This window comes from Ahaetulla prasina, chromosome 10 (genome assembly GCF_028640845.1).
Source record: "Ahaetulla prasina isolate Xishuangbanna chromosome 10, ASM2864084v1, whole genome shotgun sequence".
NCBI classification, from domain to species: domain Eukaryota; kingdom Metazoa; phylum Chordata; class Lepidosauria; order Squamata; family Colubridae; genus Ahaetulla; species Ahaetulla prasina.
Window position 1 is genome coordinate 29,026,209 of NC_080548.1, and position 17,212 is coordinate 29,043,420.

General features: G+C 43.4%; 1 protein-coding gene across 1 annotated transcript; it reads left to right on the forward strand.

Moving 5' to 3' along the window:
- The first annotated feature begins 7,777 nt into the window (after window positions 1-7,777).
- On the forward strand, window positions 7,778-15,565 carry PRR19 (proline rich 19). The gene is made up of 3 exons (XM_058195959.1): window positions 7,778-8,753; window positions 12,137-12,303; window positions 14,073-15,565. Exons 1-3 carry the CDS (start codon window positions 7,778-7,780, stop codon window positions 15,228-15,230), a joined length of 2,301 nt encoding a protein of 766 aa, XP_058051942.1. The 3' UTR covers window positions 15,231-15,565.
- The last annotated feature ends 1,647 nt before the right edge of the window (window positions 15,566-17,212 follow it).

Sequence of the window (17,212 nt, forward strand, 5' to 3'; positions counted from 1 at the left end):
CATGAGCTTCAGAGCCTTTTTTTTTTACTTTTAAAAGCATGTTTTTACAACTTATTTGTCCGAATAGGTTGTAAAAAAATGCTTTTAAAAGTAAAAAAAAAAAGGCTCTGACAATCGCGCGCCACATTAGCTCGGAGCTTTTTTGTTTACTTTTTTAAAGCATTTTTACTAAATGCTTTATTAAAAAATGCCTAAAATGTTTTTTAAAAAAGTTCTGACGATCAGCTGAGGGACGTGCGATCCTCAGAACTTTTTTTTTACTTTTTAAAGCATTTTTTAAATTTTTAAATATTTAAAATTTAATTTTTTTAAAAAATGCTTAAAAAGTAAAAAAAAAAGTTCCAACGATTGCATGTCACTCACCTGATTGTCGGAATTTTTTTTTTACATTTTTTACTACCGGTTCAGGTGAACCGGACCTAACCGGGAACATTTCACCCCTGGTTTTGCCCCATTTTACAATCTTTCTTGCCACTGTTATGTGAATCATTACCATTGTCAAATTAGAGCCCAGTTGTTGAGCGAATCGGGCTTCCCCACTGACTTTACTATCAGGCTTGCCTCTGCAGCTCTGCCCAAAGTCCTAGCAAAGTCCTCAGAGCAGGCAGGAGACCAGTAAGTGACTTCAGCAAGATAAGTTCGACTTTGCCTGACTCAGAGACTGCCAGAAAGCAGATCCTTTATATAGGCCATGGGGTGTGGCTCCATGACTCAGCACTCATTAAGGCCTGCCCCTCCCTTCCTTCTGTTGCCTCCGCCTATCCAATCTTCTGATGCGAGGGTCACTCCAATCAGCTGTTGGTAATAAACCCTCCTCAGGCTCACCTGCTGTGGAGGAGGGGGAGGGGTCTAGCTGCTCCGTTTGCCTGGGCATGGAGTCAGGGCTGGGGCAGGGAGGTGCTCCTTCTTCTGCAGTTTGTCTGGGCATGGAGCCAGGACTGGGGCCGGGAGGTGCTCCTTCTTCTGCAGTTTGTCTGGGCATGGAGCCAGGACTGGGGCCGGGAGGCATACATTCCTCCGTGTTCGGGAGCAGATAAGAAGGCCCCGGCTGCTCTGAGGGCGGGCAAGACACAACAGGGATGCTGCAATGGTCATAAATGTGAAAAAAAGGTCATGTCACTTTTGTCAACACTGTTGTAATTTCAAACAGTCACTAAATGAACTGTTGTAATTTGAGGACTACTTTTTCAGTATGTAAATGAATGGAACTAATGGGATGGAACTAATAGCCTTTCTGGATAAAAATGAACTACAATATCCCAAGCTTTTTTCATTCTGTTCATTTAATTTAGAAAAAAAATATTTTTGTTGTAAATTTTAAAAAACTGGAACTCAGAAATTTTGCCCTATCTCCTGCAAATCATCCTAAAGTCGAACAATAGATTAGGATATCTTTTGTATCCATCATTAAGCTAATAACTATGATGTGATCATGTAAGGCAATATTGGACGAAGGTTCAAATATACAGGTAAGAAAGAGAGGAGCTAAAGGGATATATAGTGATAATAATGGCTATGAAAATTAATTTCAGCATTATAATTCTTTTTGGATTATCGAATAAAATATTAATCATCCTATAGTGAATCTTGGATCTCTTTTATTACCTGAAAGATAATAATGGTACCCATAATTCCATGTAAACAAACTTTCAAATATTAATACTGAAATAGTGATAAAAGATCACATGACAAGGTTGTTGAAATTTTATTAGTACCAGTAAGTTGTATTAGCGATAACAAGCATGCAATTAAAAAAACACATTTAAGCTATTCTGGAAATATAGTAGCCATAGCCTTCCATATTCAAATTATAAGCATAACTTTTTACTGTTATTCTTTAAATGTCTAAAATCACAAAATGTATTATTTCCACTTTAAGAAAATTGTTGCTAAAAGCAACCAATAAATAGGACATCAGTTTTATTTCCAGAATCCTGAATTTAAATATGACAATAGGAGAAGCACATGAACCAACTGAGCGAGTTAAAAATGATGCTTTATCAAAATTTCTTCTTTCCACTCCAAGCATAATTGTGCAGTAATGGTGCAGAATATTGCAATACAAGAGCCTATTATTTTCACAGTCTGATAACTTAGATGATTATGTATTTCTGCTTATCTTTCTTCTGCATAGGAAAAGGTAATATGTGTCCTAGAATGAATACAATATATATAGGATCATTCATTGTTCAGGTAATTGTGTTTTCATAAGCTGTTCCATTACAAAAAACAAAACAAAACATCTTTTAGCCTATTGTTCATTAGGGCTCAGTTTTTATATCATTTTTCACTTGGTTATTTAATTAACTCACGTTCTGATTTGCAGAATACATTGAATTATAAATTAAACAGGTTGGATTAGCCCAACATGATATCCCCCCATAGACTCATCAAGGTTAGGGGGTTGCTTAAATGCAGCTGCTACATTTTTAATGCAACAGTGCAAGCATCTGGTGAGCCTGTGCAATTCATTAGTCTAATGGAGAGAAAAGCAACCTGATCACTTTCAGACGTATCGAAATTCATTAAACATTCTTGCCATCCGCTGGGTATAATGGGGCTGATTGGAACTGAAGTTCAAAATATTTGAAAGACACCAAGTTATCTATGCTGCAATCAGGGGTGGAATGTAAAATTTGTTACTACCAATTCTGTGGGCGTGGCTTGGTGCTGGTGGGATAATGTGACTGGGTGGGCCAACTTTTTTTTTTTACTTTTAAAAGCATTTTTTCTAAATGCTTTTAAAAAGTTCTGGTGATCAGGCAACTCAGCTGGGATTGCCAGCGGAGCCTTTGAAAAGCTTTTAAAGGGTTCTGACGATCCCAGCTGAGTTGCTTGATCATCAGAGGCTTTTTTTTAACTTTTAAAAGCATTTTTTTGACCGAAGAAAAAATGATTTTAAAAAGTAAAAAAAAACCTCTGATGATCGTGTGGCTCAGTTGGGCATGTGGTGGGGGGAAGGGATTTTTGCTACCAGTTCTCCGAACCACCCGCCACCATTGCTACCGGATTGGGTGATCCAGTCCGAACTGGGAGCATTTCATCCCTGGCTGCTATATTGATAAGAGGCAAAAGCTGCTTCAAACCAAGTTCAGCTCTGGATAACCAGATAGCCCTAGTGGACTGCAATGTTACCGTTAAAGGAGAATATTTGTAGCTCAGGGTTGAAACAAGGGGTCCCTGGTTCTCGTTATTTATGCAGACGATTCATTACCCAAACTAGGTAACATCAGTATTAGCACTGATCACCAGCACTCATGAAGTTACCTAGTTTGTGTAATGAAACTTCTGCATAAACCAACCAAGCTCAGACAGGACCAACCCCCTGCAATTTTTTTGGGCAGCAATACAAAAGTGGGTTTCCACTGTCTTTTTCCTTTTCCTTTTCCTTCCCTGTTGAACCAACTGCCTTGGGATTCCCATCTGAGTGCTGTGCTAACCAGGCTCCTCAATCCATTTAAGTTTCTGAGTCCAGACAGTCACCTTGGTGCTGTCACCTTGCTGAGATGATGCACCATAGAGAGGGAGAATTAAGAATGAGTTGTTCAGAATATACAAAGGCAGACTTTAAAAATACCTGCAAAGAGTACTCTTCTAATCAGATTCACAACTAATTTGTCCCACTAAGATAGGACAAATATTAGAAACATTTTGTGCATATAATTATGAGCATTAAAACAATGTAATCTAAGACAGGGGTCTTCAACCTTGGTCCCTTTACGACTTGTGGATTTCAACTCCTCAGCCAGCTTCCACAAGTCTTAAAGGGACCAAGATCGGAGACCCCTGATCTAAGACTAAGATGAACTAGGACCAAGGAGTTGAACTTTGCAGCTTTGAGAGGCTGATGAGTATTTTAAAAAGATTTTCAAAAAAAAAAAATGCAAATAGCAATAGCACTTATATGCCGCTTCATAGTGTTTTTTAAAGCCCTCTCTAAGCGGTTTACAGAATCAGTTTATTGCCCCCAACAATCTGGGTCCTCAATACCGCAATACTGTAGATTCAACTACAGACGGAAAACAGAAAAGCTGCACCTCTTTTACCACATTGTCTATTGATCAAGTAAGCCTGGGGATTGATAACAAACAGCACACCAGTTAGAAGTTCTGAGACAAGAGCATGGCTGATGAACTGTCTATCTTTTGGCCTTAATAAAAAACAAACCTACCACAAACTGGTGCGTGGTTTTGTAAATAAGTTAATATTAACATTGACCTGACAGCACATAATCATAGAATAGAATAGAATAGAATAGAATAGAATAGAATAGAATAGAATACTTTATTGGCCAAGTGTGATTGGATACACAAGGAATTTGTTTTGGTGCATTATCATTAATTTGTTTGCTTGCTGGACAAAAAAAACAGACTTTGGGAATTTGCCATGTAGTCTACTTCTACTTTGGGTCCACAAAGTAGAAGTAGACTACATGGCAAATCCCCAAAGCCTATTTTTTTTTTGGGGGGGGGGGGGGTATTGTAAAACTCTACAGCAGGGGTCTCCAAGCTTGACAACTTTAAGACTTGTGGCCTTCAACTCCCAGAATTCCTCAGCCAGCTTTGCTTGAAGGCTTGTGGCTTTCAACTCCCAGAATTCCTCAGCCAAGAGTTCCTCAGCCAGCTTTGCTTGAAGACTTGTGGACTTCAACTCCCAGAGTTCCTCAGCCAGCTTCGCTCCCAGGAATTCTGGGAGTTGAAGTCCACAAGTCTTAACAGTGGCCAAGGTTGGAGACCCCTGCTGTAAACACAAGTAGCCAATTAGCTTGGGCCGGCGCCCGCTTGCAGACCAATCCAGGCTAGGCAGGGGCGTGACAAATGGGCTGGGAGGGAGGGCGGGCGGGCACATAGCTGGCTTTTTTTTAAAATCCAGCGCAGGAGGAAGGCGCGGGAAAAATTGCAAGGCTTTGCCTCGCGCTCCGGCCAGAGTAACTGTCCGAGCACGAGACAAACGGGGCGGAGTCCCGACCTCCCTGCTTTCCCTGAAGGGCGTGGCCTGTTTGGGCAGCCGAAAGGGGCGAGGCGGGGGTCCAAAACGGAGGGGATAAGAAAGTGGGGAGCGTCCTCTTCTAGAATAAGAGTCTCCATAGTCTCCCTTTGCCTCTTTCACCTTTGAAATAGGTCCACAGGCGCGCATCTTTATTCGCGGCTTTCTTTTCAGAAGTTTTTCATCTTGCCCAGAGCAGTTTATGAGGTTTTTAAATAAAATAAAATAAAATAAATCCCAGCAGTTTTATGAACCGCCCCTGGCAAGACAGTTGATCATTTATTTCCCTGGAGGGGGAAAAAAAATCTAGAAAAGAGCAGTTTTCTGTGACTGGAGATACTCTCGTCATAAAGCCAGGGGGTTTTTTTTATGTGTTTTTTTGTTTTTTTGCAGGTATGCTGCTGACTTGCAGTGAAATATATAATCAGTTTTGCAATTGTGTAGTAGCGCCTGGTGTTGAAGAGGAGGTGGGATGCAAAAATATTAGGAAGAGTCTTGTAGCATAGAGCTATTCTTCTGGAAACTGTTAGAGAGAGATATTAATAATTGGCCAAAAGAAACAAAATTCTAAAAATTGCAGTGTAATTGGTATAGCCCCTCTATAATTTGTTTAAAAATCCTGAAAGTGGTTCAGTAGAATTATTGTTTTATTAAGAACCTTTTGGGGCTGCTTCACTTGCACAGCAGAATATTTAACCTAAGTTAAATATTTCACCGATTAAAATATTGAACCAGTCTTTAACCTAAGACTTGTCTACTTTAACCTAAGACTTGTCTACTGTTGACCTCACCCCATTCCTAAGAGGTCTGTCTGTAAGGGGTGTGCATAAGAACACCAGTGTGCCCACGGTTCCTGTCCTAATGTTCCCTTTGGTTGTATTCATTTTGTGTGGTTATTTCATGCTTATATATATTGTTGTGTTTGACAAAATAAATAAAAATAAATAAATATAAGGGGTCCTTGGAGCTCTCTGAGGTTGGTTGTTTTCTTGCAGATATTTCATTACCCAAACTAGGTAACATCATCGGTGCCAGTCTTAACATCTGCAAGAAAAACAACCAAGCGCAGAGAGTACCAAGAATCCTTCATTTCATCCCTGGGCTACAAATATTCTCCTTTACAGAGGTGGTTGAAAATGACTTTTTGATACAAATTGTCAAGAGTGTGTATTCTGAACTTGAAAAACACCAGCTGCCTTAAGCTGCTTTTTATACTTGGGTTCCAGCCCAATTTTCATACCTGTTATTTTATGTCCTAATAATGATTTACCTTACAGCGTAACTGTAAAAACTGACGAAATAATAAGAGCGCTTTGCATTTTGAAGGAACTGTTATTGTTAAATTTATGCATACATAAATTGTTTTCATGGTGATGAGATATTTTCACATCGTTAAATCTGCCAGATTTGATTTATGAATAAAAACTAGCAAAGCAGAACTTTTAATGTTTAGCTAATTTATTTTGGTAGAAATCAGTCTTCCAGAATTGTATCTTATAAACCTTGCCAAGAAAACTGCAAGGACTTATCCAGTTGGCTATTATTGAACAGAAGAAAAATGATATATGGCATGGGTGTCTAACTTTTTGATTTGCCTGATCCGCACTGAGAGAAGTGGAATTATCCTGGGCCACATATAAAATATATACAGGTAGTCCTCGACTTACAGCAGTTCATTTAGTGACCATTCAAAGTTGCAATGGCGTTGAAAAAGGGGACTTATAACCATTCTTTTATACTTATGACCATTGCAGCATCCCCATAGTCATGCGATTTACATTCGAATACTTGACAACTTATTCATATTTATGTCAGTTGCAGGTGTCCCGAGGACATGTGATCCGCTTTTACGACCTTCTGGCTAGTAAAGTCAATGGGAAAGCTAGATTCATTTAACAACCCTGTTACTAATTTAACAAATGGGACAAGAAAAGTTGTAAAATGGGGCAAAACTGACTTAACAAATTTCTCTCTTAGCAGCAGAATTTTTGGGCTCAATTGTCATGTTTTGAAGACTGCATGTAATATAGTTAATAGATAAAAATAACAACCCTTTATTTTTTATATATTTTTATTATATCTTGTGGGGCTGCTTTACTAGCTGTCCAGGGCTATATGCAGCTCACAAGCCACAGGTTGAACACACCTGATATAGGGACTGCTAAAAACCAGGAGACGGTGAGCTCTAGTTCTGCATAGGCATAAAAGCTGGCTGGGTAACTTTGTACCAATCATCAGGAGATGGTGAATTCTAGTCCTGCCTTAGGCATGAAATGCCTTGGGCCAGTCACTTTCTCTCAGCCCAACCCACCTCACAGGATTGTTGTTGTTGTTGTTTTATTTGCATTTATATCCCGCCCTTCTCCGAAGACTCAGGGCGGCTTACACTATGTCAAGCAATAGTCTTCATCCATTTGTATATTATATACAAAGTCAACTTATTGCCCCCAACAATCTGGGTCCTCATTTTACCTACCTTATAAAGGATGGAAGGCTGAGTCAACCTTGGGCCTGGTGGGACTTGAACCTGCAGTAATTGCAAGCAGCTGTGTTAATAACAGACTGTCTTACCAGCCTAAGCCTCCAGAGGCCCCTGGTGTTGAGGGGAAAATAAGAGGAGGAAGGAGTATTAGGTACGTTTCCTGCCTTGAGTTACAGTTTTTATAAAAACAAAGACAGGCTAAAAATAAATCTGGTGAACTTCCCTCAAGGGGGAAAAACGAGAACTAGTGGTTGTAGAAACTATCCGTGTTTATTCTTCCTTTGCTTCCATCTAGGAGCTACTTCCAGCATGAACCTTCGCGACAAGGGAGAAAGGCACGCACCGTCTGGTTTCCCTTCACCCTGTCAGCTGAAGGTACCCCTGTCCGAAGAAAACGCTGAACAAAAATCTGCCAGGGTCAAACGCCGTCGGACGCGACGGGAACGCGACTACATCAAATTTGGCAGGAAGGTGACGGGCAAAATTCCAGAACAGAGACCCAACCGCAGGGGCCTGAAGAAGATGCTGCCTCCTTTCTGGAGCTCCCAGCTTAGCAACTGTGCTAAATCAACCCCCATCAAAGGGAGCCGCTTTGCCAAATCCGTCGTCATAACCCAGAACAGACTGACCCAACATCTGGGCATCTTTAACAGAGAGGTGAAGTCCGCTGATATTGAGAGATTATTGAGTCCCAAGGCTCAGCATGATACCATGGACGTGACTCCTATCCAGAAAGCCAGCGGAGGGCTGTTGGGAGAAGAGATACAGTCCTGTAGCTCTCTTGATACAAACCAGAAATCTGTTCCCGGAGAGCAAGGTGAATGCACCTTAAAGGATTTGAACACAGTGCACGAGGATTCTCATTGTACGGGAACGCCAGCCGCCCCTGCATCAGCCAGAAACCACTGTCCTGTAGCTGTTGTGCAGGAAGTGGATGCAGGCTGCAAACCTTCGTTGGCGTCTCCTGCTGCGACGTTCGACCAACAGGCTATAGAGGAGGAAGCTTTCCAAAACAGCACAACAGTGGCTGCCAACGACAAGGAAAACGTCCCCCCACCTCCCGCAGAAGGCGTCGAGCTGAGAAAACGTGCGCATCTGGCAAAGGAACTTGCTCGGGACTTAGAAAAACTGCTGGACCTCAAGGCAGTATTCCCTGGGCGTGACTTAATCGGTGAGATGCGGCAGACGGTTATCAGCGCCCTACTGCAGCAAAAGAAAACCTTGCCAGATTGGTCTGCTTTGACGTTGCTCAGGAAAAAAGCAGGTGGTTGTAACACGGACGTAGGTAAGAGGTTACAGTGTGAGTATATAAGCCCAGTTAAAGGGTGGATGCAAGACAAGCAGCTTTGGGGCGGAGTTCAAGACAGAAAAGCATCACTTTTGCCAGCCTCCCTTGGCAGCCACTTTTGGGTTTCTAACGTGCTTTAAAAAGAAAACAGTCGAGCGATTGTCTCGCAAATTGAGTGATTTTAAAGTATTCAGCACAAAACCTTGATTCTTTTCAAGTTCCTGTAACTTTGATCCATCCCCCCCCCCCAATCTATCCCAGCATCCAGAAGTACAGACATACAGTAGCATCTCTTAGAACAGGGGTCAGCAACCTTAAATACTCAAAAGAGCCACAAAGGTCTCCTAACTGGAAGCCCCCAATTCAATTCTGGAGCCAACAGGAAATCCGGTTCCCCCACCATAGAGTCTCCTCCTAGCACGGTATCCTTTTTCCTCTACCTGTCCTAACCGAAAGCCCTATCAATTGTAGAGCCAACCGGCGACAGGGAGCCACAGCAGAGGGATGAAAGAGCCACATGAGGCTTCAGAGCCGTGGGTTGCTGACCCCTATCTTAGAACAAAGGTGTCAAACTCAATTTCATTGACAGCCGCATCAGGGTTGTGTTGGCCAGCTCAATGTCACTTGTGTTTGGGGCACCTGTGGCGGCCTGGGCACCCTTCCCCAGTCTCCATTTTCAGCTGGGACAGCCTGCAGCGCTCTGCCAGCGAAAACGGGTGCAGCCCACCCTCCCAAGCTCCATTTTCGCTGGCAAAGGGCTGCAGGAGACTGTCGCAGCCGAAAACAGAGTCGGGTGTGTATGGACCGCATGCAGCCCTCCTGATGGAGGTGGGTTTCAGCAGGTTCTGACCAGTTCTGGAGAGCCAGTAGTGGAAACTGAGTAGTTCGGAGAATTGCTAGTAAAAATTCTAACTAGCCCCGCCCCCATCTATTCTCTGCCTCCTGAATCCCAGCTGATCAGGAGGAAATGGGGATTTTGCAGTATTCTTCCTCCAGGAGTGGGGTGGGAATGGAGATTTTACAGTATCCTTCCCCAGCCCAGGAAAAGAAACAGCTGCCTTAAGGTTGCCCATCCAGTGCTGTGTCCATGTTCTTTGAATACAGATTTCGGCACAGCTTTACTATCCACCGATCTTCGAATCAATAAAAAACAATGCCTGTGCGTTCCCATCGCTGATCCCTATCCTGCTTTTATTGCCTCTGTTCCCAGTCACCGCCGTCACCTGACTTCCCTTCAAGATAATGGATGACAAAGCCTTACGGATGTTACACTCAGGGTAGTGTTTAGACTAAGGGAGAAATATTACTTTAATGCTAGTATAGCAAAGAACAATTTGAACCTTTTCACTCGAGGGCCGAGGATGAAATGAAATGTCACAAGAAAAAAGAAAAATGTGACCAGGGCATATTTTTTATTGTGGTATTTTCCAATTGGTAAAGAAATCTGGTCCCAGGTAAAACGTTAAATACAAATACCGTTTTTTTTGGAGTATAAAACGCACTGGAGTATAAGAGGCGCCTTAGTTTTTGGGGAGGAAAATAAGAAAAAAACTGATTGGCAGATGGATCAGCCTCCCGGAATACCCCCCCCCCCATCAGCTGTTGCCAGAGGTGAAGTTTAGCAACAGGTTCCTTGATTGTGAACTCTATGCCTTGCTTTTTTTTGCTTTTTCTTCTGCCCCTGAAAGCCTCCGAAACAGCTTCAGAAAGAAAAGCCTCTGAAACTCTGTTTGGAGGCTTTTTTTTCTGAATCTGTTTGGGGGCTTTTTTTCTGAAGCTCCGTTTCTGATGCTTTTTTCAGCCTCTGAAACCTCCGTTTGAGAAGCTGGGCAGGGCTACGTTCAGAGTATAAGATGCACCCAGATTTTCACCCTCTTTGGGGAAAAAAGATGCGTCTTATCCTCTGAAAAATATGATAGTCCTCAACTTATGACCAGAATTGAGCCCAGAATTTCTGTTAAGTGACTTTTTGCCCCATTTTAGGACCTTTCTGGCCACCATTGTTAGGCGAATCACTGCAATTCGTAAATGAGTAACAAGGTTGTTAAGTGGATCTGGCTTTCCCATGGACTTTGCTCATCAGAAGGTCACAACAGATTATGACATGACCCCGGGACACTGCAACCGTCATAAATATGAGTCAGTTGCCAAGCATCTGAATTTTAATCATATGACCATGGGCGATGCTGCAGTGGCTGTGCGACTGAAAAATGATCCTGTCATTTTTTTTTTCCAGTGCTGTTGTAACTTTGAACGGTCACGAAACTAACCATTGTAAGTTGAGGGCTACCTGTAACTAGTAAGGCTTGAATTTTAAAAAAATGTTCTGAAGATCCCATCTTGATATATGACTGCTGCAGCATATCAAAGACAGATCGGTGGGCCTTTTGCAGGATTTTTTTTCCTTTCCTTTCCTTTTTCCTTGGAGGGAAAGATCTCTGGGGCAGTACTTAAAACTCACAACACCCCCCTTCCTTTCCAAAGCACTTTGGCTGGCTGGCCAGTGAAGAGTTATGATTGGCAAGAGTTGAAGTAGAAGTGGGGTCCGGTTTCTCAACCTGATCCTGCCATGTGTTCAGAAGAGTGGTTGGTGGCAGGGGTGAAATGTAAAATTCGTTACTACCGGTTCTGTGGGCGTGGCTTGGTGGTGGAGGGTAATGTGACGGTGAGTGTGGCCAATTTTTTTTTTTAACTTTTAAAAGCATTTTTTCTACAACCCCCTCGGCCGAAGAGGTTGTAAAAAAATGCTTTTAAAAGCGTCTGATGATCAGGCAACTCAGCTGGGATTGCCAGAGGAGCCTTTTAAAAGCTTTTAAAGGGTTCTGACAATCCCAGCTGAGTTGCCTGATCCCCAGAACCTTTTAAAAGCATTTTTTTTACAACCTCTTCAGCTGAAACGGTTGCAGAAAAAATGCTTTTAAAGGGTTCTGACGATCCCAGCTGAGCCACACGATCATTAGAGGCTTTTTAAAAAAATCTTTAAAAGCATTTATTCGGCCGAAGAAAAAATACTTTTAAAAGTAAAAACAAAACAAAAAACCAACCTCTGATAATCGTGTGGCTCAGCTGGGGAGGGAGGCAGGGATTTTTGCTACCAGTTCTCTGAACCACCCGCCTCCATCACTACCGGATCGGGCAATCCGGTTCAAACTGGGAGCGTTTCACCCCTGGTTGGTGAAAGAACTTCAAAAACCTTGTTCACTTTCTCCTTTCTATTTCTTGCAACACTATTTGCTACAGTGTGGTGAATCTGCCTGTCTGCCTGTCTACAAAAGTGTACAGTAGATTAATCCTGCCTTTATTTACGCTGATAGAATGTGTTTAGAGATTTGCAATTCCTGATGGGATTCTTTGCATTCACTTACCATGCCCTCTTTTAGATTTCCAGAGCCCAGATAACAGAGGCCAGAAAAAGTTGCTTTTGGAAGAAAAATCTAGCAACTGCAAGACCAGGAACTCTGAGCAGAGCATTTCTCTCAAAAAAGAGCGAGAACAAAATTTCCTTTCCTGTTTCTCTCACGATCCTACACATAGAGCGGAAAGAGCGGTAAGCACAGTAAACTCTGAGGCCATTTCTCCATTCTGGAAAGTGCTATTGTTGGAAATGAATTCAGCCAAGAAGCACCGGTCGATGAAAAACAAAGAGACTTTATTAAAATCTATTTTGCAAAATAGGGTGGGTATATCCCAGCAGATCTCAAGAAGGAGTTTAAGCCAGGAAGCCACACCTGAAATTTCAAAAGCATCACATTTTATAGTTCCCTATCACAACGCCCACCCTCATACCCCTCCTACATTGGATCCAGTGACCGATCACAGCTAATCCGGGGCGCCTTCAGAGACAACATTATCTCTCTCTAATTTCATGTTCTTTAACACCTCCCTATTACTACCAATACCTCCCTTTTTCTACCCATAAAATATTTTGCAAGCATGGCTCTTCCTTATCTCTACTGCCTTGGTATTAAGGAATGTCCCCATAGCTGGGCCTCTTTCTAACTGGCCTCAAACAAAGAAGATTTATTCTAACACATTTTCAGCATGTCTCTTCTCCACTATCTTAAAGCAGAATAATGTCTAACAAATTTAATAGAACAGAGCTGGAAGGGACCTTGCAGGTCATCCAGTCCAACCCCCCCTACTTAAGCAAAATTGAATATCCACTTATATCATTTCTAACCTATATACCTACATACTATTTTATTTTTGAATTTTCTCATATCCTACACACTATCTACCTCTTCTTATACTGGCGTAAAGCTGTTACCCTGTAACATTTCTAGTGTGAGCCCTCATGGCACAGTGGTTAGAATGCAGGATTGCAGGCTGCCCACAGCCAGGAGTTCGATCCTGACCGGCTCAAGGTTGACTCAGCCTTCCGTCCTTCCCAGGTTGGTAAAATGAGGACAAAATGCTGGTATTGTAGACCGTTCAGAAAGTGCTAAAAAACACTATGGAGCAACACGTAAGTCTAAGTGCTATATTAATGGCATCTTTGCAGTGCTCATAACAAACCTCATTGCCCAGATTTGTTGGTACCTTAGTTGTAGGCATGTGTATTGGGTTTCTCTTCTGATTTTGCTGAAGGGTTCCCAGAATTCCAGGTATTGTGACCAGATTCCTAATACATATGGAAGGTAAAAGATGCTGGCTGGGAATTCTGGGAATTGAAGTCCACAAGTCTTAACATTGCCAGGTTTGGAGACACACACCCCACCCAGATCTGTGCCATGATGGGGCAGTGGTTAGAATTCAGTACTGCAGGCTACTTCTGTTGACTGCTGGCTGCCAACAGTTTGGCAGGTCGATTCTCACCAGGCTGAAGGTTGACTCAACCTTCCTTCCTTCCAAAGTTGGTAAAATGAGGAGCCAGATTGTTGGGGGCAAGAGGCTGGCTCTGTAAAATGCTTAGAGAGGGCGGTAAAGCACTGTGAAGTGGTATATAAGCCTAAGTGCTATTGCTAAGGAAGGAAGGAGGGAAGGAGGGAAGGAAGGAAGGAAGGAAGGAAGGAAGGGAAATGAGAAGGAAGAGAGGAAGCCATAGTGGAGCAGTGGTTAGAAAGCAATATTGCTGGCTAACTCTGCCCACTGCCAGCAGTTCGATCCAGACCAGCTCAAGATTGACTCAGCCTTCCATCCCTCTGGGGTCGGTAAAATGGGGACCCAGATTGTTGGGGGCAAGATGCTGACTCTGCAAACCACTTGGAGAGGGCTGTAAAAGCACTGTGAAGCGGTATATAAGTCTAAGTGCTTATTGCTATGCCACTGTATTCTATTCCCCTTTGTTTACTCCGTAGTGGTTGTTTCTCCATACAGGCAGATGACGGAGTAGCCCGAAGAGAAGATTTTGAGTTGTTCGCTGAGCCAGAAGCACACGGCCCACACAGCTTCTTTTTAACGGCAGCTCAGCCTCACTCTCTCCTGTCAGCATCTTCCGAGAGCGTGGATTCAGCCAGCAGCTCCTTCGCTCTCCCAGAGGAACAGTGCGTTCCGCCAGCGGTCAGAACTGCTCGGCACCGGGAGCAAAGCCTGGGGGAATCGAGAGGCAGGCCGGAGAGGTCCGAAGGCAAAATGAGGGGCCCCCTGAAAAAAACGGCCACCTCCAAAAGGCATCATCAACTTCGCCAACCGCTTGCCGCCCGAGATTCCTTTGGATCGGCTGGTCTTAGCCAAAGCCCCGTCGGTTTCCTTTTGGCTGATCCGCAGCCGTGTCCTTTTGCCTATCAACTGAGGCCAGATCGGTGGACTTCGCGGGAGGCAGAGTCTGCTCCCGTGGTGTACAGCTCGCATCCATCACAGGAGCTGCGCGGTTCTCAGCGTCTAGATTTAGGACTTGCCGCCGTAGAAAGAGCTGCCCCAGAGTCCCAGACTTCTTTCGACGTCTTAAAAAGTATCTGGAGTCCTAAACTGCCCAGTAAGGAAGGCAAACCCCCAGTCTCCCAAGCCCTGGCCTGCTCTTCTTTGGCTCACCTGCCCCTGTCTTCCAGAGAGCTGAAGTCCGAACAAGGGCAGCCAAAGGAATTTTTCCAGCTCAATGTCATCTCCCAGCAGCCCCATTCCTTCTACGGGCAGTGTTTTCAGCAGGACGTCTCTGCGCCCAGCAGGCACCTTCAGCTGAAGGGCGGACACTCTGCGCCAGGAAAACCTAGGCTCTATTATCAGAAAGTCTCGGCCGAGCAAGGAAGAACCTCCCACAATTACCAATTCTGGGGGCTGGCAGAGGCCTCTGAAAAAATGCCCAGTTCTAGAGAAAAAGCACCTTCCAGAGCCGGGAATCAGATTTGTGGCCTGGAGAGGGTCCTCCATTTGGGAAACGCGCAACAGCTGCAAGTCTTACAGCAACTGCCCATGTCTTATTTCCCCCCTTCTGAGGCTCTGGAGAAGGGGGATTCCCCCCTCTGCACTTTACAGGGCCGTCTGTGGGGGCAATCCAGTCCCGAGCCCTGGACCTTCCCGAGAATGAAGTTGTACTGAAAACCACGTTGTTAAGAGAAACTTGTGGAAGAGAAAGAAAATCACTCCACATGAATAGGAGAATTGGGAACTAGCATTAGCTACATTGGACCTATAATTGCATCTCTCTCGATCATTTTGTTCTGTGATTATTTTTTTTCTTTTCTTCTTCTTTTTTTTTTTTGGGGTAAAAGCCCACTTTGTTCAGGTCACTCAAGGAAATATAGTCTCTTTTTCCCAGGTAAACTGGCCCCATCAGGCAATTGCTTTAACAAAAGATGATGAGGGTTAGGGTTCTCTTTCCATAGTGTACGAGGAGCCACAAAATCACATTACCAATTTTCATTAAACTGCATTCTAAGAAACGTAATACTGTTCTCCTCTTGCCGTTTTTGAAGGGAGGGAAGCAATCCAAATGATTTTTTTTTTAATAGGGCAGGAATAAATCTACATCACCGTATCACAAAGATACCTGAAGCTTTTGATGCGTTAGGTTGACTCAGCCTTCCATCTTTCCAAGGTCGGTAAAATGAGGACCCAGATTGTTGGGGGCCATAGACTGACTGTAAACCACTTAGAGAGGGCTGTAAAAAAGCATTGTAAAGCGATATATAAGACTAAATGTTATTGCTATCTTTTTTCTTTTCCTTTTCCTTTCCTCCTCCTTCCTTTCCTCTCCTCTCCTCTCCTTTCCTTCTTCTTCCTTCCCTTCCCTTCCCTTCCCTTTCTAGTGCACCATTGCAGGCTAACTCTGCCTATTGCCAGGAATTCAATCCTGATGGGTTCAAGGTCAGCTCAGCCTTCCATCCTTCCAAAGTTGATAAAATGAAGACCCAGATTGTTGGGGACAAGAGGCTGACTTTGTAAACCGCTTAGAGAGGGCTGTAAAGCACCATGAAGCGGTATATAAGTCTAAGTGCTATTGCTATTTCATCTCTATACCAATTATGGGATGTGCTGTAGTGTTGATTTCTACAACGTTAGAGCTGCAACACCGTTCACGATATGGGGGGGCGGGGGTTGGGCAGAGAGTTCAGGTTGCAAGAAGTGACATAAAAACATTTGCATTTGCATAATTAAGTATTTACTTCACTTATAAAGAGCAAGGGAACAAGCTAATTGAGAAGTGATGGAGGAAACCGCTGACATACCTAAATAGGAAGCTGCCTGCAAAGCTTATTTTGTTATTCAACATTTTTTTTAATAACCAGCTGATTTGCCTAAGGTGACCTGGCGCAGGTAGTCCTCAGCTTATGACCACAATTGAGCCCAAAATTCCTGTTGCAAAGCAAGACTGTTGCTAACTGAGCTTTACCCCATTCTACAACCTTTCTTGCAAACACTGTTCACTGCAGTTGTTCAATTAGTAGCACGGCTGTTGAGTGCATCTGGCTCCCCATTGACTTTGCTAGTCAGAAGGTCGCAAAAGGGGATTGTATAACCCACCCACCCCTGGGACACTGCAAGCATCATAAATATGAGTCAGTTGTCAAGTTTCTGGATTTTGATCACGTAACCATGGGGATGTTACAATAGTTGCTAAGTATGAAAAATGGTTATAAATCATGTTTCTCAGTGCCGTTGTAACTTCGAACAGTCACTAAATGAGCTGTTGTAAGTCGAGGACTACTAGTACTAGCAGAGAAACCTGCTATTTTCTCCTCGTCTATTTTGTTTCCATGAGCGATGGGATACAGATCTTTTAAACGTACACAAAATCACACTTGAGGCCATCCAGCCTGGAAGGTTCTGCCCGGATGGCGCTGTCAGTGTTCCGACAGATGCCCTAATTAAATCGTGAGCCTCGAGCCAAGCTTAACAAGAAATCCAGTTATTTATTAGGAGCTTCATGTCGGCACCTTCCAACTGAAGCCAACTGTGACACCATGTAATTTACACCCCAATCATGACCCTGTTTCCCCCACTCCTCTCCCCCAGGGAATCACATTCGCCAATGGAGCAATTTCGCGGATTGTAGAGATCACTCTCTTCTGGCCGCTGTG